At 38.3% G+C, this 27314-nt stretch overlaps 1 protein-coding gene across 5 annotated transcripts in view; it reads right to left on the bottom strand.

Moving 5' to 3' along the window:
• Window positions 1–27314, bottom strand: part of pld1a (phospholipase D1a) — a 254737-nt gene that overhangs the window by 78151 nt on the left and 149272 nt on the right. For all 5 annotated transcript variants that reach the window (XM_039761453.1, XM_039761463.1, XM_039761429.1 and 2 more), the window contains 6 exons: window positions 24653–24761; window positions 22026–22091; window positions 20097–20155; window positions 15863–15955; window positions 12774–12926; window positions 48–197 (listed from right to left, as the gene is read on the bottom strand). In XM_039761453.1, coding sequence (XP_039617387.1) covers window positions 48–197; window positions 12774–12926; window positions 15863–15955; window positions 20097–20155; window positions 22026–22091; window positions 24653–24761 — 630 coding nt within the window. The remainder of the gene's footprint in view (window positions 1–47; window positions 198–12773; window positions 12927–15862; window positions 15956–20096; window positions 20156–22025; window positions 22092–24652; window positions 24762–27314) is intronic.

Raw genomic sequence — 27314 nt, forward strand, 5'->3', positions numbered from 1 at the left:
GCGCTAACATTCTTAACATAACTATTATTAAATATGTGTACTACTACCATTTTGCCAAGGTATTCTTCTGATCAGCTGCAAATGACCCAAATCTGTGATCTTGCAGAAAGGCTTTTCCATGCATTTGAATAAAACTTTCAATTGCTCCACCCCACCACCTGGCATGTCGATAGCTGGAACACTTCAGAATTAATGTCCTATTTGAAGAACACAGAAATTAAATTTTTAAGGTTATGCTTTAAAATAAAAAGTATACAATCTATGCAACATGCACATTTTAGTTTGAACATATAATATGTATTTGCTCTTTATTTCAATACTAGCAAAATACCCGCGCTTCGCAGCGGAGAAGTAGTGTGTTAAAGAAGCAATGAAAAAGAAAAGGAAACATTTTGAAAATAGCGTAACCTGATTGTCAATGTAATTGTTTTGTCACTGTTGTGAGTGATGAGTGTTGTTGTCATATATATATATATATATATATATATATATATATATATATATATATATATATACATATATACATATATATATCTACATATATACACACACATATACACACACATACATACACACACACACATACATACACACAAATACATATATATATATATATATACAGACATACATACACACACACATATATAAACATATATATACATATACATACATATCTACATATATACACACACAGCTATTTCGATCAGTGCAATACGCTGTTTGTTAAAGCGGTTGACTCCGCTCTTACGTGCAATAACAAATCAAATCATTCAGTTGTCTTTGCTCATATGTCATTTTAGAGCTGGACGCCTGGCATCTTTTTTTGGCCACAAGTTCGTTTCTGTTTGGTGTGAGGTTCTGTGTTGTGGAGATTCTCAGGATGGACTGCAGGTGCTCATCAGTGAGGCGACTCCTGTGTGCTGTTTTGTTAGTCTTTATCACTGAGAAGAGCTTCTCACACAGATATGTGCTACCAAACATGCAGAAGGTTCGAGCCGCATGTAGACGGACTTTTTTTGTTCTTCAAAGTCACCAAAGCGCCGTGCAAACTCAGTGCGCAATAACTTGCAGCATCATAAGGTAGACTTGATTAACGCGGTAAGTGTTCGGCAAGGCAGCTGAAGCGCTGCATTATGGGATCTGTAGTTTATTGTGTTACCAGCGCTTCATATACCCGGGCCATTAATAACAATAATACAGTATATAAAATGATCTCGGGCGGATATAATTACGCCGGGCGGATGTGGCCTCGGCCCTTGAGTTTGACACATATGGACTAAATAGAACTTGAAAAGATATATTTTTTCAAATGTGATCGCAATTCAGATAGAGTTGACGCGACTACAGCCTGCATGCCTCAATGAGTCATCCTCCCTCGCTCTTACTTTTTACCGTTCATCTAATGAATACACTGAGTATGGCTTTACCAAAACAATCATTGATGGCGAATAAAGTATCCATTATTCGAGTATGTATACATATATATATACCAGCGTATCGCGAGAAGTAGTGTGTTAAAAAGCTAGAAAAAGAAAAGGGAACATTTTAAAAATAACGTAACATGACTGTCAATATACAGTATTTGTTTTGTGAGTGTTACTGAGTGTTGCTGTCATCAAGGATTTGATTATCATTATTTCTTCCAATCAGGTTCGTATTTGTAGGATGTGTTGTGTTCAAGTTACATTCCGTGTTTGTCAATCGTTGTAAAGATGACAGGTTTCATTCATCGATTCGTTTCTTACTGCATCAATAAACAGCTCGTCTTCTTCTTTATCTGAGACCTGACACACTGCATGCGGGTTTTTTACACTGTCTTCCTTTAGCGGGACATTGACTTTTTCCACCGTGTGCTTTGTTTCCGCAGTAGCTGGATTTATGAATATGCTTATCAGACGCTTCATATTTTTTGCTGCCTTTTCAATTATGTAATTCGGCTTTTGTTCAGCGCTCTTTGGAACTGTTGCCTTTTATCTGTGCACTGCATCAGTTCACGTGAGCCGCTCGGTGTACATGCATCGAAGGTTCCCAGCTGTGCTGGTGCCATCTCGTGCTATGTCCATAGCTGTATTTAATGTTACCTTAGTCCTGGCACTTAAAACTTTCTCTCGCAGTTTCGCTGAGTTTGTGTCAAACACCACCCTGACCATCTCATCTTCCTCTCCATAAGCACAGTCCTTCACCCGTGAATATTTACCCGTGGCAGTTTGCTATTGGATTGCGCTGACGGACGGCCTTATATGGGCAGGCACTAAATTACAAGCGCCAGCGGCAGCCTGTCTATGAACTTAATTTAAAGTGTAGGTTTACATCGTGCTTTGTTTCCGAAGTTGCAGAACTCATGAATATGGTTGTATATGTCACTCGCTCGCTTCTTATTGTTTCACTGCCTTCTCAATTATATAATGCATGTTTTCTTAAGCGCTTTTTTGAGGTCTTCCTGGTTTTCTATGTACTGCGTGATTACGTGGGAGGCGTGATGATGTCACACGAAACTCCGCCCCCACAGCGCTGAAGCTCATCTCCATTACAGTAAATGGAGAAAAACTGCTTCCAGTTATGACAATTACGCGTAGAATTTCGATATAAAACCTGCCGAACTTTTGTAAGGAAGCTGTAAGGAATGAACCTGCCAAATTTCAACTTTCCACCCACACGGGAAGTTGGAGAATTAGTGATGAGTCAGTGAGTGAGTGAGTGAGTGAGTGAGTGAGGGCTTTGCCTTTTATTAGTATAGATTAATGAGTGGCATATGTATCAATATGAGCCCTTAAAGAGGCAAGGGAGGCACAGCTTTCCTAATGTTAAGTCCAATTACTGAACCCAGTTAATTCTTTTGTTTTAATCACAGAAATAAGAGTAATTTTTGTTAGCATTTGGAGCAAGACGGTAACAACTGCAGGGGACACTCTGTTATGCACCCTCTCTTAGAAAATTTAAATTCATTCATTTACCAAACAGATAAATCTTTTAAATAGTGTAATAAGGAGGACCTTGGAGAAAAAATGCAGTTTGCCATCTGTACACAACATGCAGAATATATTATTTTGTTGATCACTCAGTCCACTGCATGTCAGAATTGTTACCTCCTTTTCAGCACTAATAGTTAAGCAGTAGACCATTTATGGGCATAGTTTTAAATAATTAAAACAGATTATAAAGAAATGAATGAATGGTTTCATTTGTAAGAGACTGACAGCCAGATGATGCAGTGACAAAGTGGTAAAAAGTAAAAAGGTAAAATAACCAATCACAGAGAAAAGAATAATAAAAAGAAACAAAGTTTAAAAAAAAACAAAAACACAAGACAGTTAGTCTAAGCATCAATAGTGGAAGCAAAAAACAACAGGTCAGAAAATGAACACATGACTTTAACATTCAGACGCATTTGGTAACTACCGTATATACTCGAATATAAGACGAGTTTTTCAGCACCCAATATGTGCTGAAAAACGTCACCCTCAGCTTATATTCGAGTCAGGTCCCGCTGCCCCCACCAACCCGACAGAAAGCTGGAGTGTACAGTACAGTACAGTGGAACCTTAGTTCACGTACGTCTCTGAACACATACAAATCGGGTTACGACTGAAAAGTTCACCAAACTTTTGCATCTGTTCATGACCACACACTCGGTATACGAACAAACCAGTTTCCTTTTCGGTTTGTGCGCGTTGATGATTTCCGCATGTGTTCAGTTTCTCCCTGTGCAGCGAGAGAGAGAGAGCGACACACACAGACACACCCGAGAGAGAGACACACACACACGTGCACACACATGCGAGAGAGAGACAGACACAAACATGCACGTGCGAGAGAGAGCGAGCGAGAGTGAGAAGGCTGGCCGCATAACGCCGTGAAGGCAGTTAAAGAATGCACCGGGCTTGTTTTTAAAGAGACAGATTGGAGCATTTTTTAGCCTCATTGTATTTAATGAAGACTTTTTTCTATTGGATTTTAACCTCCACTTCACTTCTGTTTACAGCGATCGGTTCGTAGCGTGCATTGTTGCAATGTTACTTTTCTTGGTGATTTATTAAATTACGGATTTTTCAAATGTTCATTTTTTTCCCTGTGCTTAAAACTTATTAAAAAAAAGTGTTTTTAGCGAGTGGTTCGTAGCGCTATAGCACAGACTCTTGCAGTGTTAGTTTTCTCTGTTGTTCAAGGTTTTCACAGTGTTATTCAATGTTTTTACATTTAGTTTAGTATTATGCCGTGCATTCTATGATATAATTAACTATATTTGTGCTTAAAAATCTTTTAAAAAAATATATTTACATACAGTTCGTACGGTCTGGAACGGATTAATTGTATTTACAGTAATCCCCCGCTCTATCGCGGTTCAGCTATCGCGCCCCCGATACAGCGCGGATATATTAATACTATTATTATCACTAGGGGGCTTCGCTCGCCCACCCCCTCGTTTGATTTACCGGATAAACAATTTAAAGAGATTGTTATTTTCATGGGAAATTTATACTTATGCGTAATTTTCATTTTTACTTTAAAACTTTTGTAAAAATAATATTTGTCTTTTATTTCCTGTCCCAGGTGTGGTTAAATCTCTTTCTCACGGTACTTATAACGCTCCCCGTATTGTGAAGGAGGGGTCTGAACGCACATTAAGCAGAAGTGGACACATCGGCTATTGGTTTTGTGCTGCTACTGCCAAGATTGCTGTTCTAATTGCTCTGTGCGTTTTGGAGAAGGGGGCTTTCTGGAGGAGGGCTAGGGTGTGACGGCTGAACGCATGCTAAGGAGAAGTGCTCGGATCTGGTCATGATTGCTTCACTCAAAACCCCCCTCCCCTCTCGGAGGCGCGCTACGCTCCTGCCACCTCATGTTGTGAAGGGGGGAGCTGAATGCATGCTAAGGAAAAGTGGATTTTGTGCTGGCTCTGTGCTGCGTCTGCCAAGATACTTTTTCAGCTTGTCGCTCTGTGTTTCAATCATTTAAAATCCTGTACAGCAGCTCTTATCCTGTCTCACTGCCTTGTCTTGCGTGAAGTTAAAATGTTTTATAATAGAGAGGTGTTACTCATATCCTTAGCCTGACATCCACATATCATATGTGTTTACAAAGTGTGTTTTAATAAGTTTACATTTGTTTAAAGCATTTGAGATGGGTATTTTAAGGCTTAAACTATTAAAAAAAATGTGGTCTTTCTATATAGCGGATTTTCACCTATCGCGGGTGGGTCTGAAATGTAACTTCCGCCATAGGCGGAGGATTACTGTACATACAATCCTATGGGGAAATTACTTCAGGTCACGACCAAATCGGGTTACGACCAGAGTTTTGGAAGTAATTACAGTCGTGACCCAAGGTTCCACTGTACCTGGTTTGGTTTATGGGCGGTAGAAGAACTGCTGCGGGCTCTGTGTGGTTGTGCAGCCTCTGTGAGATTCATTCCAGACTGTGTGCTCAATTAATGAGCTGATGCCTCAATTAATGTATGATAATTTTATTGGTATTTATTTTGATTATTGAAACTTACCAGTAGCTGTTGCATTTCCCACCTTAGGCTTATACTTGAGTCGATAAGTTTTTCCAGTTTTTGTAGGTAAAATTAGGTACCTGAGCTTATATTCGGGTTGGGCTTATATGCGAGTATATACGAGTTTACTAAATATTTTTGTAATAATGAGTCATATTCAACAATAGCGATAATAGAATGTAATTATATGTGTTATTACAGTAAATATTGGTTTATAAACAGTACTGCACAGTGGATTTAAAAAAAGTACAAACAGGTTTAAAGTGGCTCAATAACTTTAAAAGACAGCAGATTCTAATTCAAGTAATATAAAATTGCCATTGATTGATGTATGTTAGCGGTGGAGAGTCTGTGACTGTTTAATATTCTTAAACATGAACATACATTACTTTTTTCAAAGCATATCAAACAGAGTATTCAACAATTAACAAATGAAAAATAATTATTAATACAAAATATTCAATAGTAACATAAAATCACAATCAATATTACCCTATAAAAGTAGAAAAGCAACTAAAATAAGTTCTCCATCTAGCTATTAATAATAATTAAAACAGTAATTAGTTAAAATTGTGTAAAAAAAAAAAAAAAGAAGAAGAACTTGGAAAGTAACTGATTTATTGTATAACAAAACGTAATAAAGGAGGCAGTTATGTAAAAGATTTTAATTCCACACTGAAGAAACAGAGGCAATGGTAGCTCTTTGGGTACAGATAATTCATAACTCACAGTCAGTCTGTTGTATGTAATACCAGTAGGTAATCAGCATAGTGTAAATTGTAATCCTGCCCTGTCCTTGCAATTAGTAGCAAAAATGATCCTTATTGCAAGTCCAGCCCGTCAGATCTTCTGCCTACTTAAACTTGTCCCACGTTTATTTCAGGTAGGGCAGCAGAACTTTTCATGTGTAGTTAATTACTTCAAACATCGTCTAGCTGCAAGATGATAACGTTCGTTCTTTACAACAGTGATTAATTCAACCTTATATATGAGGGGTACCGAAAAATAACCGGAAATATTTTTAAAACGCGTTTAATTTAATTTTCTGTACAAACTACAATTAGTCTCCTTCAAAGTACTCTCCATTGGCGGAAATAAACTTATCTAACAGTTTGTTCCATTGTTCGAAACATTTTTTAAATTCATCTGAAGTAATGCCCATTAATGCTCTGGTCGTTTCTTGCTTTACCTCTTCGATGTCAGCAAAACGCCTTCCTTTCAAGTCTTTTTTCATCCGAGGGAACAAAAAGAAATCACTTGGAGCTAAATCCGGTGAGTAGGGTGGGTGGTTCAGGGTTGTCATACCATTTCAATAACAATAGTTTCTGCAACACTTTTTTCAAGAAGAAAACAAAATTTCACTGCCACGCATTGCTCACGATAATCGGCCATCGTAAAAAAAACGACGCTTGCACAAAACTACTTTTACAAAATTCACTAAACACAAGCACAACCTTCCAGACTGATGGCACTTGGCAGACTGACTTGTGAGGAGTGTAACTAGATCGCCCTAGCCCTAGTTACATCGCCCAACCACGTACTACAAGTACCAACCTAACAACAACACAATTCTGGTTATTGGTCTTCTTGATAGTACGTTCTAGCTACTTCTACTAGCTAAACCAGACTGTGAAATGAAAATCAGAGACCAGACAACAAATCAAAACTTTTAAAGCTAAAGTAGCAGTTTTTTACCTACCACTACAGCTTGACAGAATGATCAGATATATTTTTTTCTTTAGGAGACCCTTTATTCCTTGACTCAGTTACGCTACGGCCAAGGTTTCATCCCTGGCTCTAGATACTTTGTTTTTGAATGAATACTTTTGTTACCTTTTAAATAGTATGTTGCAAATTTTTATTGTGAATGTTTCTTTGTTAATTACTTCTGTTAAATTACTTACATTAATAATAAATTTCTCTATTCTATGTCTTAATTTTCTTGTATTTTGTATCTTGAGCCCAGAGGGGTGGATCTCTCTGATGCTGCAGATTTGGCCACAGCTAATGTGAAAAACATAGTGATGCCAGAGTACTGAAAATTCTAGCTATAAGACACCAAAAAGTTGTCATCGTCAAAACGAAATATTAAATAAGGTTATAATAAATGCATTTCAATTCAGGAAAGCTAAAGTAACAAGAGAAAGCTTTATTTTGTTATCAGAGGTTAGGGTGAAGCACTGATTAAACTAAAGACTAGGTACTCCCTATAAGGCTAAACAGACTCAGCAAATGAGCACTAATAAACAATCAAGTTCAATGCAGACTTAGATGACAGCTAAGTAGTTGCTGTAAGAAAGAAATGTGAGGCAGGATACCTGTCTATGGTCTATATAAGAGGAAGTGTTAAAGCTGTCAGGAACACAATGATATGTGTGAGGCATGACAGAACACATCATGTTTTAAACAAAGCCACTTTTGTTCTGTCAGAGATAGAAAAAGGCAGGTCATGTGTGAAGATTTGTTTGAATAGATCAGAGGATAAAGAAAAAAAATCGTGTCTAAAACAAACAGGGGTCTGAGCCAAAAAAAAACACCTAGAATATCAAAACACAAAAATCTCAAATGATAACCAAAGTCAAACTCTAAATTTACACAAAAGTATTTTCTCCATAGTATGACTACAACAACAAATATTTACTTTCATGAAACTTGGATTCAGAAACAATCAAAGTGGCATCTTACATAGCAGCACTGCGATGATGTCAAGTATCAAACCAGATATCATTACTAACAGCATTATGGTTACAGAGGCGCAGAAGTACCCAAGACAGTAGTGGATGTGGCTTATAAGAAATTAAGAAAAGGGCAACTCAGTGACATCATGGAAGTACAGAGGAAAAATGCCAACATATTAAAAAACAAAATTCACAGTAAAGTAAGTCAGTCATTTCCTAACCTGTGACAATAAAGGAGAAATTTAGCTTTAAATACCTTAATTCACAAAAAAATGATATATCCATATACATAGTTACTAAATAAAATAAAAAATGAAAACCTGAACATTTCTGAGTTTTTAAATTTTCTCTCATGCTAAAAATACACTAAGAAAGATTTAGAAGTACTTTTAAAATATATCCTACTCCTGTGAAGTACAGTATATGGTTAAACAACAAACATACCAGATGAAGATTATACAGCTGAAACATTACGTTTCAGTTTTCTTTTTCAGTTTTTAGTGTGTAAATAATCTTGACATATTTTTTCCTTTTGGACAGCATGATAAAGCAGTGGTTAGCGCGGCTGCTCATAGATCCAGCATTCTGGGCTTGAGTCCCATTCTGTTGTTGTCTGTATGGAATTTCTACAGAACAATTTTCCTCCTGCATTTCCAAAGCTGTGCAAAATAGGTTAACTGTTGACTCTATACTGGGTGTATGCATGTGTGTTCTGCAGTAGATGAGTGCTCTGTCTAGAGTTGACTCCATGTCTTGAGACAAGTACTGCTGAGATAGGATTCCTGGGTGAAGTAGGTTAGTAAATGTACATATGTATTTATATTTTTTTCTTATGTAAATGGATATTGATACACTGCTTTTCAGCATCTTCGTTGTAGAAGGGTGCTGGGGAATGTTACTTTTATAAATAACTCATCAGTCATATTACTCATTACAAAAAATAAAAGTTACAAAGTAACTAACGTATCATATATAGTTACTTACTATAAAATGTAATGTGCAATAAAAAGTGTGTTACTTTTGCATTTTTTTCCATTTTAATGTATAAAAAACTGTACATTTCACTGCTCAACATTTATTATTAAATCTAGTGCTTAAAGAAGGTATACAGCATACCCGCTTTACAGTAATCCCTCCTCGATTACGGGGGTTGCGTTCCAGAACCCCCCGTGACAGATGAAAATCCGCGAAGTAGAAACCATATGTTTGTATGGTTATTTTCATATATTTTAAGCCCTTATAAACTCTCCCACACTGTTAACATTATTAGAGCCCTCTAGACATGAAATAACACCATTTAGTCAAAAGTTTAAACTGTGCTCCATGACAAGACAGAGATGACAGTTCTTTCTCACAATTAAAAGAATGCAAACATATTTTCTCTTCAAAGGAGCGCTGTCAGGAGCAGAGAATGTCAGACAGAGAGAGCGAGATAAAAGCAAACAATCAAAAAATCAATACGTGCTTTTAAGTATGCCGAAGCACCGCGATAAAGCGGCATTTTGTAGAGGAGCGTCCGTATCCTCTAGGCAAACAGCCTCTGTGCAAACAGCCCCTCTGCTCACACCACCTCCGTCAGGCATAGAGAATGTCAGAGAGGGTGAGAGAGAGAGAAAAGCAAACAATCAAGCACCACGCAGGAAGCATATCTTATATCATTGAGGAGTTTTAGTTAATATGTAATACATGCTCTGATTGGGTAGCTTCTAAGCCATCCGCCAATAGTGTCCCTTGTATGAAACCAACTGGGCAAACAAACTGAGGAAGCATGTACCATAAATTAAAAGACCCATTGTCCGCAGAAATCCGCGAACCAGTGAAAAATCCGTGATATATATTTAGATATGCTTACATTTAAAATCCGAGATAGAGTGAAGCCGCGAAAGTCAAAGCGCGATATAGCGAGGGATTACTGTATTCTATTTTTTGCCATAAATGGTCATGTACTGATACATTCCACTCTGTCCTTCAAGGGGAACAACACCTATCCACCCCACCTCCTATACCAGCCCATCCATCCATTATCCAACCCGCTATATCCTAACTACAGGGTCACAGGGGTCTGCAGGAGCCAATCCCAGCCAACACAGGGAGCAAGGCAGGAAACAAACGCCGGGCAGGGCACCAGCCCACTGCAGCTATACCTCCCCATTCTCATTTTTAATGTACAAATAACCCCATCAACACCTAACCTTCCCACTATGCAAAACGTCCGAGGGGGCAAAGCCTCTGCTCAGTTAAGAAATCATGAAATTATAGGCACATATTTGTTTCCACTTCAGACACTGATTAAATCCTAAACTCAGATATCAACATTATTGTGTTTTGTAAATAAGTTTAGACTTTTATGTGCTGTGAAGTTAATAACATCTACAGTATGTCCTTTATCCATTCCCAACCCAAGCCTCCAAATGGACATTGGACACTTTATTTATATGTTTCTGTTACTGGATTGCATGTAACACACTCTTTCCTGCTGGGTTGTGGGATTGAGACCTGTTAACACTAGAATCCCTGAAGTTTATGATTTTTTTCATTGTCCCTAACGTCCTTAAATTTTCCTGAGATGCGCCAAGAATCTCGTAGCTCCTTTTCACAGTATCGCAAATGTGTAAATTGGCAGAATGCAGCCTGCTACATCCCCAACCCTATCCTAATAGCTAAAATCTGTGTTGAAGCATTTATCTGGTGGTGCATTTGTAAGGGATCGTATAGGTAATGAAATACTCTGATTTGAAATACATACATGTCAAGTGTGTTCCATGTCTATAACAATCTGTGTAAATATAGAATGACAGAGAAAATGCTAGGCAAGAAATGCTGAACACACAGGTAAAATACAAAATGTTTTCATATCTTATAGTAATAACAACATCATTTTGATGTGAAATGTAGGATATATAAAGCCCAAATATCCAAGAAGCAGTTTCACAAAAGGTGTAACAAAACAAGTATGTTTTTATTCAAGAATAAATCCGAAGAAAAAGAAATTGATCAGTTGACACTTTGCTGAAGCCCAACTATCACTCGGTACAAAATAAAAGACGTTCGCATACTTGTGTGTTTGCACATTTCATTTTCAATCAGTTGTCAGAGTGGAAACGCTGCTCTATCACGATTCTGCGGAGATGATGCAGTGGATAAGCTACTATTTAGCAATGGCGAGGTAATAGATTTAAATCTCCCATCTTCTCTGTACTTATTGATCTGAGCATTGAGCAACTATTATTATCATATAACAAAAACATACATTTGATGCGAGTCTGTACCATCCAGTGTAAATGTGAGAGGGACCCAGGATCAAACCTGCAACCTCTTGATTATGACGCAGCAATCCTTACCTCTATACTAGCCAAACTGATGTGTTTAGGTGTCAGTCAGTCAGTCATTTTCCAACCCGCTATATCCTAACACAGGGTCATGGGGGTCTGCTGGAGCCAATCCCAGCCAGCACAGGGCATAAGGCAGGAACAAACCCCGGGCAGGGCGCCAGCCCACCTCAGGGCACACCCACACACCAAGCACACACTAGGGACAATTTAGGATCGCCAATACACCTTACCTGCATGTCTTTGGACTGTGGGAGAAAACCGGGGCACCCAGAGGAAACCTATGCCAACAAGGGGAGAACATGCAAACTGCACGCAGGGAGGACCAGGGAAGCGAACCCAGTGTGTTTAGGTTGTGTCGATTGATATTTGGGCTTCAGTTTTTATACATTAACAGCAACATGTGAATTGAATAATTTATTTTTCTTCAGTTATATTCTTGAACAAAAGCACACTTGTTTAGTTATATCTTTTGTGAAAGTGTTTATTTAATATTTGGAGTTCAGTGTTCACACATTGTATACTTCATGTCAGTATTTTGTCATTATTACTATAACATAAAAAAAAGTTTCTGTGTTAGTTATGTGTTCAACATTTTTTGGCTCGCATTTCCTGTATGTATTCGAAATAACAAAATATTATTTACCCTATACAATTCCAGACATCTTACTCCCTGGTAAACACACTTCAGCTCTGAGAATTTTGAGTCTGTCTTGGCTTCAGCTGCCTTGGTGGGTGATAGGCTAGCAGACTGCTTGCTGCCAGTGCTGAATGATACATTTTAAAAACAAAAATACTGCTGACGAGTTGCGACAGAATATAAATTGACCCGGCAATTACAAATATTTTCATAGTCTTCAGGGATTCTAGTGTTAAGGTTTGTACTATCCATCACATCTTGACTTATACCCAGTACTGCTTTCATAATCACCGACTCTCTGGAACCCTGAACTGGGATGATTTAATTTACCCCTCAGCACATGTACGATTAAATGTATACCTATAATTTTTTTTTTCAATCATTTGTACTTGCTTTATTTTTCAGAGTATCATTAATAAGCTTCCATTGAAAGACATATCTGTTGTATTTTTTTTAGTTGAGCAAATATTTTTACTTTCCTAAAATAACTATCCTGTTATATTACTCATAACTTTAAAAAGCAATCCGATTACAAAATGCATTTTACTTTTAACACATTACCCCCAACTCTGTTAAGAAAAATTTTACTTGTGTCCTTTAAAATAACAAAAAAGTGGTACAGACATTACCTAGACAGTGTGTCAATTCGAAGTCCATGCTTTGTTTCAGTGTCTTTGGTGCCCATCTTGATATTAAACTCTTTATCCACAAGCAGAACAAATGAAATGGCTCCTGAGTCCGGTTTTAAATACATCACAAAAGAGTCTTTTACAACTAACCACCTGTAAAGAGATGCTGCTTTTCATTTTATAAGATATTTTCTGCACTTCCCATGAAAAAATATTTAAATTTAAGTAATGACTTGCAAATTTTCAAAGAAGCCATGCAGTACATTAGCATTTAAGCAGTATGTTTATATAATAAACAAGTTAATGAAAATATACAATAAAAAGACTATTACTAAATATTTTAAAAATGTTCACACTTTAGCTGAAATAATTCTATATCCCCAACAAGATTATCTCTAACCTTGATGAGCACACTTACAACAACTATCTGTAAATATGTAGTATTTATATACTGCTCAAAAGAATTAAAGGAACACTTTTTAATCAGAGTATAGCATAAAGTCAATGAAACTTATGGGATATTAATCTGGTCAGTTAAGTAGCAGAGGGGGTTGTTAATCAATTTCAGCTGCTGTGGTGTTAATGAAATTAACAACAGATGCACTAGAGGGGCAACAATGAGATGACCCCCAAAACAGGAATGGTTTAACAGGTGGAGGCCACTGACATTTTTCCCTCCTCATCTTTTCTGACTGTTTCTTCACTAGTTTTGCATTTGGCTACAGTCAGTGTCACTACTGGTGGCATGAGGCGATACCTGGACCCTACAGAGGTTGCACAGGTAGTCCAACTTCTCCAGGATGGCACATCAATACGTGTCATTGCCAGAAGGTTTGCTGTGTCTCCCTGCACAGTCTCAAGGGCATGGAGGAGATTCTAGAAGACAAGCAGTTACTCTAGGAGAGCTGGAGAGGGCCATAGAAGGTCCATAACCCATCAGCAGGACCAGTATCTGCTCCTTTGGGCAAGGAGGAACAGGATGAGCACTGCCAGAGCCCTACAAAATGACCTCCAGCAGGCCACTGGTGTGAATGTCTCTGACCAAACAACCAGAAAGACTTCATGAGGGTGACCCAAGGGCCCCATGTCCTCTAATGGGCCCTGAGCTGTCACTACACTGGTTACCTGTGTCATTCAGAATTGACTTTAAAATTCTGCTTATGGTTTATAAAGCCTTAAATAATCTCGCTCCATCTTATATATCGGAATGTCTGACACCTTATATTCCAAATCGTAACCTCAGATCCTCAAATGAGTGTCTCCTTAGAATTCCAAGAACAAAACTTAAAAGAAGTGGTGAGGCGGCCTTCTGCTGCTATGCACCTAAAATTTGGAATAGCCTGCCAATAGGAATTCGCCAGGCTTATACAGTAGAGCACTTTAAAACACTGCTGAAAACACATTACTTTAACATGGCCTTTTTATAACTTCATTTTAATCTTAATTTAACTTAATCCTGATACTCTATATGTTCAATTTCCTCAAAATAACTATTCATGGTGGCTCTAAAATCGGTACTGACCCCTACTCTCTTTTCTGTTTCTTTTTCCGCCTGCGCCACCACCACCTACTCAAAGCTTCATGATGCTCCAACAATGATGGACGGATTAAAAGGCAGAAGTCTACGTGACCATCATCATCATCAAGCCCTTCCGTGAGAACCCTAAATCCAAAGAGGACTGTTTCATTTATGTTAGGTAGAATGCCCAGAGGGGACTGGGCGGTCTCATGGTCTGGAATCCCTACAGATTTTATTTTTTCTCCAGCCGTCTGAAGTTTTTTTGTTTTTTCTGTCCCCTGGCCATTGAACCTTACTCTTATTCGATGTTAATTAATGTTGATTTATTTTGTTTTATAATTGTGTCTTTCATTTTTCTATTCTTTAATATGTAAAGCACTTTGAGCTACTGTTTGTATGAAAATGTGCTATATAAATAAATGTTGTTATTGTTGTTGTTGAGCTCACTGCCCAGCAGCATGCAGCTCGATTGGCATTCGCCATAGAATACCAGAATTGGCAGATGCACCACTGGTGCCCTGTGCTTTTTACAGATGATAGCAGATTCACCCTGAGCACGTGACAGAAGTGAAAGGGTCTGGAGAAGCCATGGAGAACATTATGCTGCCTGTAACATCATTCAGCATGAGCAGTTTGGTGGTGGGTTAATGATTGTCTGGGGAGGCATATCCATGGAGGGTCACACAGACCGCTACAGGCTTGACAAAGGCACCTTGGCTGCCATTAGGTATCAGGATGAAATCCTTGGACCCATTGTCAGACCCTATGCTGGTACAGTGGCTCCTGGTGCATGGCAATTCCTGGCCTCATGTGGTGAGAGTATGCAGGCAGTTCCTGGAGGATGAAGGAATTGATACCATTGACTTGCCACCACACTTTCCTGACCTAAATCCAATAGAACACCTCTGGGACATTATGTTTTGGTCCATCCAATGCCACCAGGTTGCACCTCAGACTGTCCAGGAGCTCAGTGATGCCCTGGTCCAGATCTGGGAGGAGATCCCCCACAACACCATCTGTCATCTCATTAGAAGCATGCACCGATGTTGTCAGGCATGTATACAAGAACACAGGGGCCATACAAAGTGCTGCGTACAATTTTGAGTTGCTGCAATTAAATTTTGGCAAAATAGACTAGCCTGCCACATAATTTTTTCACTCTGATTTTTGGGGTGTCTTTGAATTCAGGGCTCTGTAGGTTGATCATTTTCATTTCCATCAAACGATGTGGCATCCTTTCATTCCTAACACATAACCCAGTCTATATCAGTATAGATATCCAGGAGGATTTCTTTTTCCCATTGAGATCTGATGTGTTTTCAAAGTGTTCCTTTAATTTTTTTGAGCAGTTTATATTACATGTAAATATAGTCTCTGCAATTTTCTTTATTCAAGAAATCATTAACAATGACATTAATAATGTTATACTTGGGCTCTCTTTACAGGTTTTGAAAAAAAAAAACAAACATTAAGTTATATGTCTTTTCATGTGCACTTTTATATGTGCAATATAGTCTTGGGCAAGAATAGCAAAGGCCCAGCAATCAAGTTATAAGAAAACAGCTCTAACCTTTTAGACCAGCGATAACAAATTTGTCTCTGACCACAGCAATTCAGGCCTGGTATCCTATGACCTCCAGATTTTTTCATTACCATACCCTCTCTGAAAAAGAAACATTCATTGGGCAATAGTGAAAAATGTTAACTTTACCTACATTAAGATAGTCAGATCGTTTCATGCACTTGCCTGAAACTTTATCATTTACAGTAAAACTGATGATTGTGGTATTTGTTAAAATGCAAATATTCTGGGTGAACCTAAGCATGTGAAAGAGAAAGAGCACCACCATATTATATTACAAGATTGTCACTGGTTTTTCAAGTACATAAATTAATCCTCAGCTGTTTTAAGAGGAAAATACCTAGGAGAAGGGAAAGATTAATACAAATAAATTCCTCACTGGACTTCCCAAGTGAAACTGTGCATAACTATTACAAAGTGGCTGCATGCTTTCTGTTTGCAAAACTTCTTGTAATATACTGACAGGCACCCGAAAAACTAAACACATTAATCTCTGTTCAAGGTGAATTCCATTCTTAAGGCAGGCAATTGTGTGATGTAAAATAGCTACAATTTTAAGCCTCTTAAAAAGTTGAGTTTAAAAGAAAATGGATCTTTCCCTCTCTGACATAGATAAGAATACTGATTAACATACTGTAGCATGTTCAGTTACTTATCTTGCTACCACTGATGCCATTCTCAAATTTAGATTAACAGCATGGCTACATTTTGTATGATGATCACCATGCAGAAAACCATTGAAGATCCTTCTACCTTGTGAGGGTTGCGGTTTCAGTCTATACTAAAACAAGTGTTTTAACATACATGGTACTGCATACTAAGAAATAAGCTGTGTCAAAAAGGTTCACAATAAAGGGGGCATTATGTTGGCAGTATGACTGGTAAGGGGAGAGAGTTAGCAGATAAGATGGAGAGAAGGAAGGTTGATATATTGTGCGTGCAAGAGACTAAATGGAAGGGGAGTTAAGGCCAGGTGGATCGGAGGTGGATTCAAATTGTTTTATCATGGTGTGGATGGGAGGAGAAATGGAGTAGGGGTTATTCTGAAGGAACAGTATGTCAAGAGTGTTTTGGAGGTGAAAAGAGTGTCAGACAGAGTAATGATTACGAAACTGGAAATTGGAGTTGTGATGATGAATGTTGTTACTGCATATGCACCACAAGTTGGGTGTGCAATGGGTGAGAAAGAAGATTTTTGGAGTGAGTTGGATGAGTGATGAACAGTGTACCCAAGGGACAGAAAGTGGTGATTGGAGCGGATTTCAATGGGCATGTTGGTGAAGGGAACAGTGGAGACGAGGAGGTGAGTGGATAGGTATGGTGTCATGGAGAGGAATGAAGAAGGTCAGAGGATAGTGGATTTTGCCAAAAGAATGGACATGGCTGTGGTGAATATGTATTTTAAGAAGAGGGAGGAACATAGGGTTACGTACAAGAGTGGACGAAGATGCACACAGGTAGATTACATCTTATGCAGAAGAGTTGATCTGAAGGAGACTGAAGACTGCAAAGTGGTGGCAGGGAAAAGTGTAGTTAAGCAGCATAGGATGGTGGACAGTAGGATGACGTTGGAGATCAAGAAGAGGAAGAGAGTGAGGGCAAAGCCAAATTGTGGAAGTTGAAAAAGGAAGACTGCAAGGTTGAGTTTAGGGAAGAGGAGAGACAGGCACTGGGTGACAGAGAAGAGTTACCAGACAGCTGAGAAACTACAGCAGATGTAGTAAGGGTGACAGCCTAGAAGGGTGCTTGGGATGACATCTGGAAAGAGGAAGGAGGAAAAGGAAACCTGGTGGTGCAATGAGAAAATACAGGAGAGTATACAGAGGAAAAGGATGGAAAAGAAGAATTGGGGTAGTCAGAAAGATGCAGAAAGTAGACAAGAGTACATGGAGATAAGGCTAAAGAAAAGGCATATGATGAGTTGTATGAGAGGTTGGACACTAAGGAGGAAGAAAAGGACCTGTACCGATTGGCTAGTCAGAGAGACCGAGCTGGGAAAGATGTACTGCAGGTTAGGGTGATAAAGGATAAAGATGGAAACATACTCACAAGCGAGGAGAGTGTGTTGAGGATGGAAAGAGTATTTTGAGAGGCTGATGAATGAAGAGAACGAGAGAGAGAGAAGAGGTTGGATGATGTGAAGATAGTGAATCAGGAAGTGCAACGGATTAGCAAGGAGGAAGTAAGGACAGCTATGAAGAGGATGAAAAATGGAAAGGCCGTTGGTCCAGATGACATACCTATGGAAGCATGGAGGTGCTTAGGAGAGATGGCAGTGGGGTTTTTAACCAGATTGTTTAATGGAATCTTGGAAAGTGTGAGGATGCCTGAGGAGTGGAGAAGAAGTGTACTGGTGCAGATATTTAAGAATAAGGGGAATGTGCAGGACTGCAGTAACTACAGGGGAATAAAATTGATAAACCACAGCATGAAGTATTGGGAAAGAGTAGTGGAAGCTAGGTTAAGAAGTGAGGTGATTAGTGAGCAGCATTATGGTTTAAGGCCAAGAAAGAGCACCACAGATGCAATGTTTGCTCTAAGGATGTTGATGGAGAACTTTAGAGAAGGCCAGAAGGAGTTGCATTGCGTCTTTGTGGACCCGGAGAAAGCATATGACAGGGTGCCTCGAGAGGAGCTGTGGTATTATATGAGGAAGTCGCGGGTGGCAGAGAAGTATGTAACATTTTGTACAGAATATGTACGAGGGAAGTATGACAGTGGCGAGATCTGCGGTAGGAGTGACGGATGCATTGAAGTTAGAGGTGGGATTACATCAAGGATCGGCTCTGAGCCCCTTCTTATTTGCAATGGTGATGGACAGGTTGACAGATGAGATTATACAGGAGACCCCGTGGACTATGATGTTTGCTGATGACACTGTGATCTGCAGCGACAGTAGGGAGCAGGTTGAGAAAACCCTGGAGAGGTGGAGATATGCTCTAGAGAGGAGAGGAATGAAGGTCAGTAGGAACAAGACAGAATACATGTGTGTAAATGAGAGGAGGTCAGTGGAATGGTGAGGATGCAGGGAGTAGAGTTGGCAAAGGTGGATGAGTTTAAATACTTGGGATCAACAGTACAGGGTAATGGGGATTGTGGAAGAGAGGTGAAAAAGAGAGTGCAGGAAAGGTGGAATGGGTGGAGAAGAGTGTCAGGAGTAATTTGTGAGAGATGGGTATCAGCAAGAGTGAAAGGGAAGGTCTAAAGGACTGTAGTGAGATCAGCTATGCTATATGTGTTGGAAACGGTGGCACTGACCAGAAAGCTGGAGACAGAGCTGGAGGTGGCAGAGTTAAAGATGCTAAGATTTGCATTGGGCATGACGAGGATGAACAAGATTAGAAATTAGTACATTAGAGGGTCATCTCAAGTTGGACGGTAGGGAGACAAAGTCAGAGAGGTGAGATTGCATTGGTTTGGACATGTGCAGAGGAGAGATGCTGGGTATATTGGGAGAAGGATGCTAAGGATAGAGCTGCCAGGGTAGAGGAAAAGAGGAAGGCCTAAGCAAAGGTTAATGGATGTGGTGAGAGAGGACATGCAGGTGATGGGTGTAACAGAACAAGATGCAGAGGACAGATAGATATGGAAGAAGATGATCCGCTGTGGTGACCCCTAACGGGAGCAGCCAAAAGAAGAAGAGGAAGATATCAAATAATCATCTTACAGTTTCATCTCTAAAATAATGATCCTTAAATTGTTACTTCTTACTTGGCTACTCGATCTCTACCCTGATTTATTCTATTCAAATACACTGGTGTATTGTACTTTAATGGAAGGATGCATTAGGTTTTAAATCAATAAATGGATTAACAATTATGATTCAGATAATGACACTGGACAGGAATTAAATTAGAGCCTTGGAACGAGAATCAGCTAACAGATTACATCAAACACTAGCAGGAGAAAATACAAAATGTATAACTGGAGAAATTGTGAAGATCTAACAGGTAAATGAAAAGACCAATCGTTAGAAATGGCTAAAAATGGATTTCATTCTCTGTCTGATTTGCACAGTGAGTGTAATCCTCATCTGGTTGCGTTTTCAATTATTCTGTCACATTATGTGGCACTTCTATCAGGTAAAGCTTGCTAACTTCATAAATCTAATAATCAATATCTTCACACAGAGAAACAATTTAAGTACAGAACAAAATTTCTATGTCACTATTTGCATTTCAGCATCCCTTTGGACAGAATAAACAGGAAAAAGTTTTCTTACAAGCCTTTTGGTCCCAGTTCTTGAATAAAGGACATCTGACTAATATCAATGAATTCCATCTAAAGAAAAAAGTACACATAAAATAATATTTATCATATACTACAGTAACTATTTTATTTTTTATGTATTTGAAAATGTCAAAAGAATATGCCAAAACAAAAACACATTATTTGGATTAATGAAATTGCTATTTGCAATAACTCTTTAATCTTTTTGGACCTGCTCCCTGAATTTTATTTCAGCAGCCATGCAGACAGTACACTTTTAGAGCCGGACAGACAACACAAACTCACGACTGATAAGGAAATATGATTCTGCTTTGATGTTTTTTTATTTTGGTCTAGCTATTGATCATGTTATATATTATACTTTGCTGCTTGAATTGCTTAATAAATAAGGTATGTTAACATATATTGTATTATGAAAGTTCTCATTATGAAGTCACAAATTGTACAAACCCAACAAATTTCACACTGCATACACTTTTGCAAAGCAAATTTGTTTCTATTGTGATACAAAATTATTTAAAATTTCTTTAAGTTGTTATATTGATTGTATTTAATTTTTGAAAACCAAATGACTTATAACAAGGCTGCATCATAATGGTTTTGATAAATGGCTATTTCCCATTAAAGCAGTTTCCAGGTGCTCTGACTGCATTAACTTCTACTTCATGAGTAACTCTGAATGCTTCTGGTACCAGGAGTAATAATTTAAGCTGGTGCTCTACGTTTCTTCAGGCATGCTCCTAAAGATCAGCTGTACTATAATTAATAAAACTAAGAACCAACTTCAGACAAGCTTTGCAACAAAAAATTCTGGTCTTATTTCCTTCAACCATATTAATAGTTGAACATCCTATTTTCTTTGAATTAAAAAGTGTAAATATTATGCTACTATTTCATTATTAAAACATAAATAAAATGATTAATAACATCACCAACAAAAGTATGATATGAGGACCTACACCTTGCGTAATGCAAGCATGAGCAGTGTGCTACAAGGTGGGAGCTATGCTGCTCCTTTGCGGTGATGGGCTGCTGAGAGCCAGACTGAAGAAGGACAACATTCAGAAGCACTCCGAGCAGAACACTTCAGAAGGATGTAATTGAATGCTGGTTTTATTAACAGTATCAACATCAGATACTAATATAAGTAGTGTGTCCTTATTTTGTTTAACTACTATTTTTTTGTGCACACTAGTATGTTTCAGTTTTACATTGAACTATACTGCTTACAGTTGGAACGGGTCAGTATTTTTAATTTCATTATTACCTAAAACTTCATGTACTTGCAGATACCAAGTAGGTAATTATTGCTAAGCAAAATTTGGCAATTGTTAAGCAATCCACATGTGTTTCACCAAGTGACTGCCAAGAAAATGCAAAAGCTTAAACAAGCAAACTTTGGGAAAAAGTAATACATGCTTTTCCATAATAGAACATCAGCTCAGGCCAAAATCAGTGTCTTTCAGGCCCATCCTTAAATCCATAAATGTAATCCTGGCTAGATCTATACTTGGATTCTAGTGGAAAATACAGGTTTTTATAGAGGTCAAAGCAACTACTATGACCTTCAGTAATCATTAAAATTTGTTAAAATTTTCATACCAAAAGAAACTACATACGCAAAATAAAATTTAGTCCATTGCTTGATTAATTTAGAGCCATTTTCAAAACAGACAAGAAACTCATCGGAAAAGATCAAAACAATGTGACTTGGATATCAAACTGACAGCATAAAAAGAAAACTGATGTGGGTAAAGGACAGAACTACAGAAATATGTCTAGTTTAAACAGTACATTTCAACAGTTATTTTTCAACCACCGTATACACTGCTATAGCTACCGAGTGACAAATTTTGACAAATAAAAAGTATGATTAAAATATAGCTTTGAAGCTGAACAGTTTAAGTACAGAATTACTTACTGTTGCATGGTAGGTTTTATACATTGTTGTTTTTAAAAGCTTATTCAAGTAGTCTTCAAGCTGTTTCTAAAAATAATAGTAAGAAAAAACACAGTTTAATTTGTGTATATCTCACATATTGAGCATACCATGAAGTCTGTGTATCACTTCATTCCAAATTCCCACATTCCTTTATGTTTAGAAGTCCGTCCAGGTTTCCATCTTGAATTAACCTTGTGTTAACTTCAACAAGTGTCTGAGACTACATGATTTACTACTTAAAAAAGAGAATTCTGTTGACTCTTTACTATCTTTATGATCTATAGATATAGTCTAAGTTTTAAAATTTTAATAGAGTTTGCCTCAAATTGATCAGGACTTCCTGTCTTGTATTTCATTTTCTATGCATGCAGAAGTACCCAACATTACATTACATATTCCAGGAATTTTCCCAGTTAGGAAGATTATCCAGCTCATACTGAATTTCTTTTGCTGTCTCCTTTAGATTTGTTAACTACCACTTTTAATGTCACTTGCAGATTTTAACAGTACTCATGTTAAAATAAATGTTACTAATTTAAATGACATACATAATTGGTCTTAGGACAGCCCTCTGGTATCTCCAGTGGCAACCTCGGCCCATAAAAAGCATTGTCTACTCATCTGAATTATTTGTGTCCTCCCTATTTAGCAGCTCAGTATTCAGTTTTGTAATACAGCCCTTATTGTCTTCAGGAGGAGTTTTTGGTGATGTCATATCAAAGAACTTTTGAAAATTTTCGCAAATATAACACACACTTTGCTTTTGTCAGGTATTCTAGGTCCTTGTGGAAAGAAGCCTAATAAGGCTGGATAGTAAGTCACCTTCCCCTCCTAAATACTGAATGCTTGTCAGGAGATTGTTTCTATACAAATGGTCCACACTTTCCTTTCTGACAATACATTCTATTTTTTTACATTGAAAAAACAGATACAGGTAGTCCCTGAGTTACGGACATCCGACATCCAACTTACGAACGCGGCCGCAGCTGCTCCTTTATCTGTCTGGGGGACGCGATGCAGGCTCCTCACTAACTGCCGCTCCGTCATCTCCAGCCTGGGGACGGTGAAAGCAGTGGATAGATAGAGGCTGGAGGGGGGAAGTTTCACTGCTTGCGCAGTGTAGTGTTCCTCGGGAGTCTGCGGTTGATTTATTCTTAGTGAGCGGCCGGGTGCGTGGCAAGCGCTCGTGTGTAGGACGGAGGCTTGATGGGCTAGAGGGAGGTGGTTCGCTACACGCCCACCAGGCCGCCGCAGCTACTGCTCCTGACTGGATGGAGGCTGGATGGGGCAGAGATTGGCGTTTCACTGCCCTCCCACCACACAGCGTTGCAGTATCCCTCAAACAGAGATGACTAAATGACGGCTGGTGATGATGCAAGCAGTGACCCGGTTGTGGCTGAATGGAGGTCATTGAGGATAAATGGGGCGGCAGGGGGCAGCATTGTAGTGTGCCTCGGGTGGCTGCCTGTTGAATGGGGGCGGTGGTGGGCGATTCACTATCTGCCTTTGACCGCACCCTGTTCACTCTCGGTGGGCTGACGCTGCAGGCAGCATACTGTATGCAAGTGGAGGTGACTGTGACTCGCTGCCCCCATTCATTCTCAATAGCAAGCCTGCTTATACTATATACATAGCAGGAAGTTGCCTCTTGTTCAGTACACTAGACGTGTTGACGAGCGTGTACAGTGCTGTGTAGAAGAGCTCATCTTAACCTTTTGTCTTCATCCTTCAAGAATGTATCTGAAACACAAAACTGATGCAAGTGCTGGTGATACTGCAAAGAAGAGAAAAGCCATCACCATGGAAAATAAAGTAGAAATAATAAAAAGGTCCGAGAGAGGTGAAACTCCATCATTCATTGGCAGAGCACTTGGTTACAGTCGGTCAACAACAGCATTTATTAAAATAATGTACCTGTTCTGACTTACATACAAATTCAACTTAAGAACAAACCTACAGTCCCTATATCGTACATAAGCCGGGGACTGCTTGTAAAAGGCTTTGTAGCTACAAGTGTTTAGGTTGTTTCCCTTCTTTACAACTGGGTGTTATACTTCCAGCCATTTGGTATTTATCCCATCTGAAGTTACTTGTAGAAACAGGTTTACTTAAGCTTTATAAATAACATCATCCACTTGAAACACCAGGCCCATATATTCTATTTATTTCTTCTATTCTTACACAAAGTTAACTATCTGTAAACTATCTGTTGATCTGTAAACAACAAGCAAAATGAGACACAGTTTGCTTTAAAACTGACATACTATGAATAGGCACAGTTTTTTCACAGAAGGTTGGGGTACCATGTCAACATTGTGAGAAAACACATTATTCAGTGCTGAGAACCCCCTAACTGAGACAGTTGAATTGATGTGATAGGAGAACATAAATTATTCATAAAGCAAATGAAATATCATCCAATTTTTAAGTTTCATGTTTATATCTACTAGAAAATATTATATTCCACAATCTAACTCGTGTTACTCATTTATAAAACTCTGCCCATTATAATTTAACAATCAGAATTTTTTAAAATTTTATATTAGTAGTCAGTTGTGTTTCTCTCCATCAACTCAGTGAACATGCATTATGAAAAGAGAACCTACCCTTCGACTCGAGACCTGTTCTTCTCTAACCAGGTGGTCACCTCCTCGGGGTAGGCTGGGCATCTGCCTTGCTTCTTCTCTTTTAATTGTTTGTCTTCGTACAGTGTGGCTAGAGAATGTAAAGGAAATACATACATTTAAAACGATGGTGGTTATTTTACCTTTATTATCTTCTTTTTTCCCTATTGAAAAAACTGTTGGCCAAACCTATACTTCTGACAGCTTGTCATACATTATTATGTCAGGACCAAACAGAATGATTCTGGGCAAAAACAGCCTACAGACAAGCACCTACCAGAGAAAAGTTTTCAGTCAATGTAAAACTGTGCTTCACTAATGAGCGTGAATGAACCAAACAGCCTCACCTTAACTCAGCAGGTTTTATACAGCAGCTTGTGATTACCCTTCCTCAAGGGAATTGACAAAAACAGCTAAAAAGACACATAAAATGTGCACATTTAAATAGATTTTATTTAGCTGGTGATTTTATAGAAATGACTTTCAAATAAAGTCTGCATACATTAGGGTTGTCAGATCAAAAAATAATTAAAATTTATTTATAAAGTTCTAATTTGAGGGCAAAAACTGACATTTGATTGTAAAAGAACTGTTGTTTGTTTTACCTGCACAACTTTGGCATCATGTTACTCTAGGCGCACTATGCAAAGTTGTAGCATATAACAGATGTTTTTGTGCTTTACTTCCGCAATCAGCTTTTTTGTCATTTTGAGTGGTTAGCTCATTACCTTCATTAGTAAAACTTACAGACAGAACCCTTCACAATGTAGTGCTTTTTCTTTCTTTCTATCCCACTATTCGTACTTTGATTTAAATGTATAGTCAGGGCAGTATTTCTAAATACTTCTCTGTTGCCCTAAAAGTATTATTTTGCATCTGAGCCTGTTCCTTTCAATATTAAACATGGGACTCTTGACTACTGTTTAATGGTTAGACTTCTCATTAAAGCAAATGGGAAATAACTGTCATAATTATGATTTTCCATTTATTACATCACTGTAAAATTCCCAATTTAAAGCACCATATCAATGTCAGCCAACATTCTTTGTCTCTATCTTAAGTGGCTATGCTGGTTTGACACATAATGCCTAAAAGAAAGAGATGTAATTTAAAATGTTCAGGCCCCCTTTATTAAAATGTTGCTGCGTCTGCAAAGGAGAAAAGGTAGACAGATTATAGGGACCAGACTTGATATGGTGATAGTCCAGATTTACCAGATGAGCCCACAGGTGTCAACTGGCTTTTTATTCTAAATGCCATGACATAAAATGATACTCTGCTGCTACCCATCAACAACTTCTAAAATAATAAAAGAAGTTTGCTTTCAACCTGCCTGTTGCATTGCTTCACTCACTATTCTCACCCTGTCAATGTCTTACTAACCTACCTGCATTCCCCCTGATCTTAAACTGTCCTGCATGTTTGGCACAAAAGCACTATCTCTCATCCTTGTCACTCAGATCTTCTACAGAGGTTCCATGTGCTCTCACAGAAAGTACTTCCACTGAGCTCCACCCCAAACAAGTCTCAAATTCTTTACAGCTGTCAGTGCAGCAGCAAGACACATCACAATATGTTTTAAGCACAGCATGCCAGCAGAGTGTTGTGAGTGGGACTCACACAACATTGTCAAAAGCACTTCATGATTTACAAACACACCATGAGTAAAAAAACTAAAATAAAAAAACATTAATAATAATTTAATGAAGTGCGATGGCAGCACTTGTGGCTGGTAAGGATTTTTAGCTCCTTTTTGTGGCTGCTTTTATGGCAAGCTGTTCTGACAAGGGCTAGACTAATTATGGAAGTACAGATACTTGGGATTTTCACATGTAACGTCCAGAATTGTAAATCTAAGGTTGAATATATCTGAATTGTTACTTATTTTTAATTTTTGACTAATTTGACAACACTAGAGTACATATATTTTATTTATTAAAACTTAGAACCCTAGATCCCTTGGGGACACTAGAGTAAGTGAGCAATCATAAGACTGGCAAGAAGTCCAAGCTAATTTATGCAAGCTGACTACTGTAGAAAAGACTAAACACCTGGGACAGACATACAGTAATAAATCTGCCTGCTACATAGACCTGCCATAACTGTCATGTTCATGACCTTGAAATAAATTCTAAGGATTCCTCTGGAAATAACATAAGCCCATTAGCTTGGTGTTTGTAGTGAACCCGAGAAAAGGCTTCACTAGAAGGGATTTAATGTGAGAAGAAAGTCAGATATTATGATTAGAGGTGGAAGAACAATATTTGGCGCTTGGGAAAGTAAGAAACTCAAGTGGGTAAGCCACTCAATAAGGAACAAAAGCCTGTAGAAACTGAGCCTTGAGTCATCCTTTGATATATTTTCAGTCTTTTGATTTTTTTGTTCTGTTTTAAAGTGACCCACACACAATGCTTTTCAGCAAAAGTGACTAGTAATCTGGTCAGAACTGATGGAAAGAGGAATTCTGCACAGTACTGACAGATCCTGGAGAAAAGCCTGTACTTTTATGCCATAAAGCTTAAACTAGGGAGGAAATTTGCCTTACAACAGGACAATGACCAATCATGCACTACCAGAGCAACAACAGGGTAGCTTAAAATGAACAACATTGATGTCCTTGAATGGCAGTCATACTCTTAACCTT

The sequence above is a fragment of the Polypterus senegalus genome, chromosome 1 (assembly GCF_016835505.1).
Source record: "Polypterus senegalus isolate Bchr_013 chromosome 1, ASM1683550v1, whole genome shotgun sequence".
Lineage (NCBI taxonomy): Eukaryota > Metazoa > Chordata > Cladistia > Polypteriformes > Polypteridae > Polypterus > Polypterus senegalus.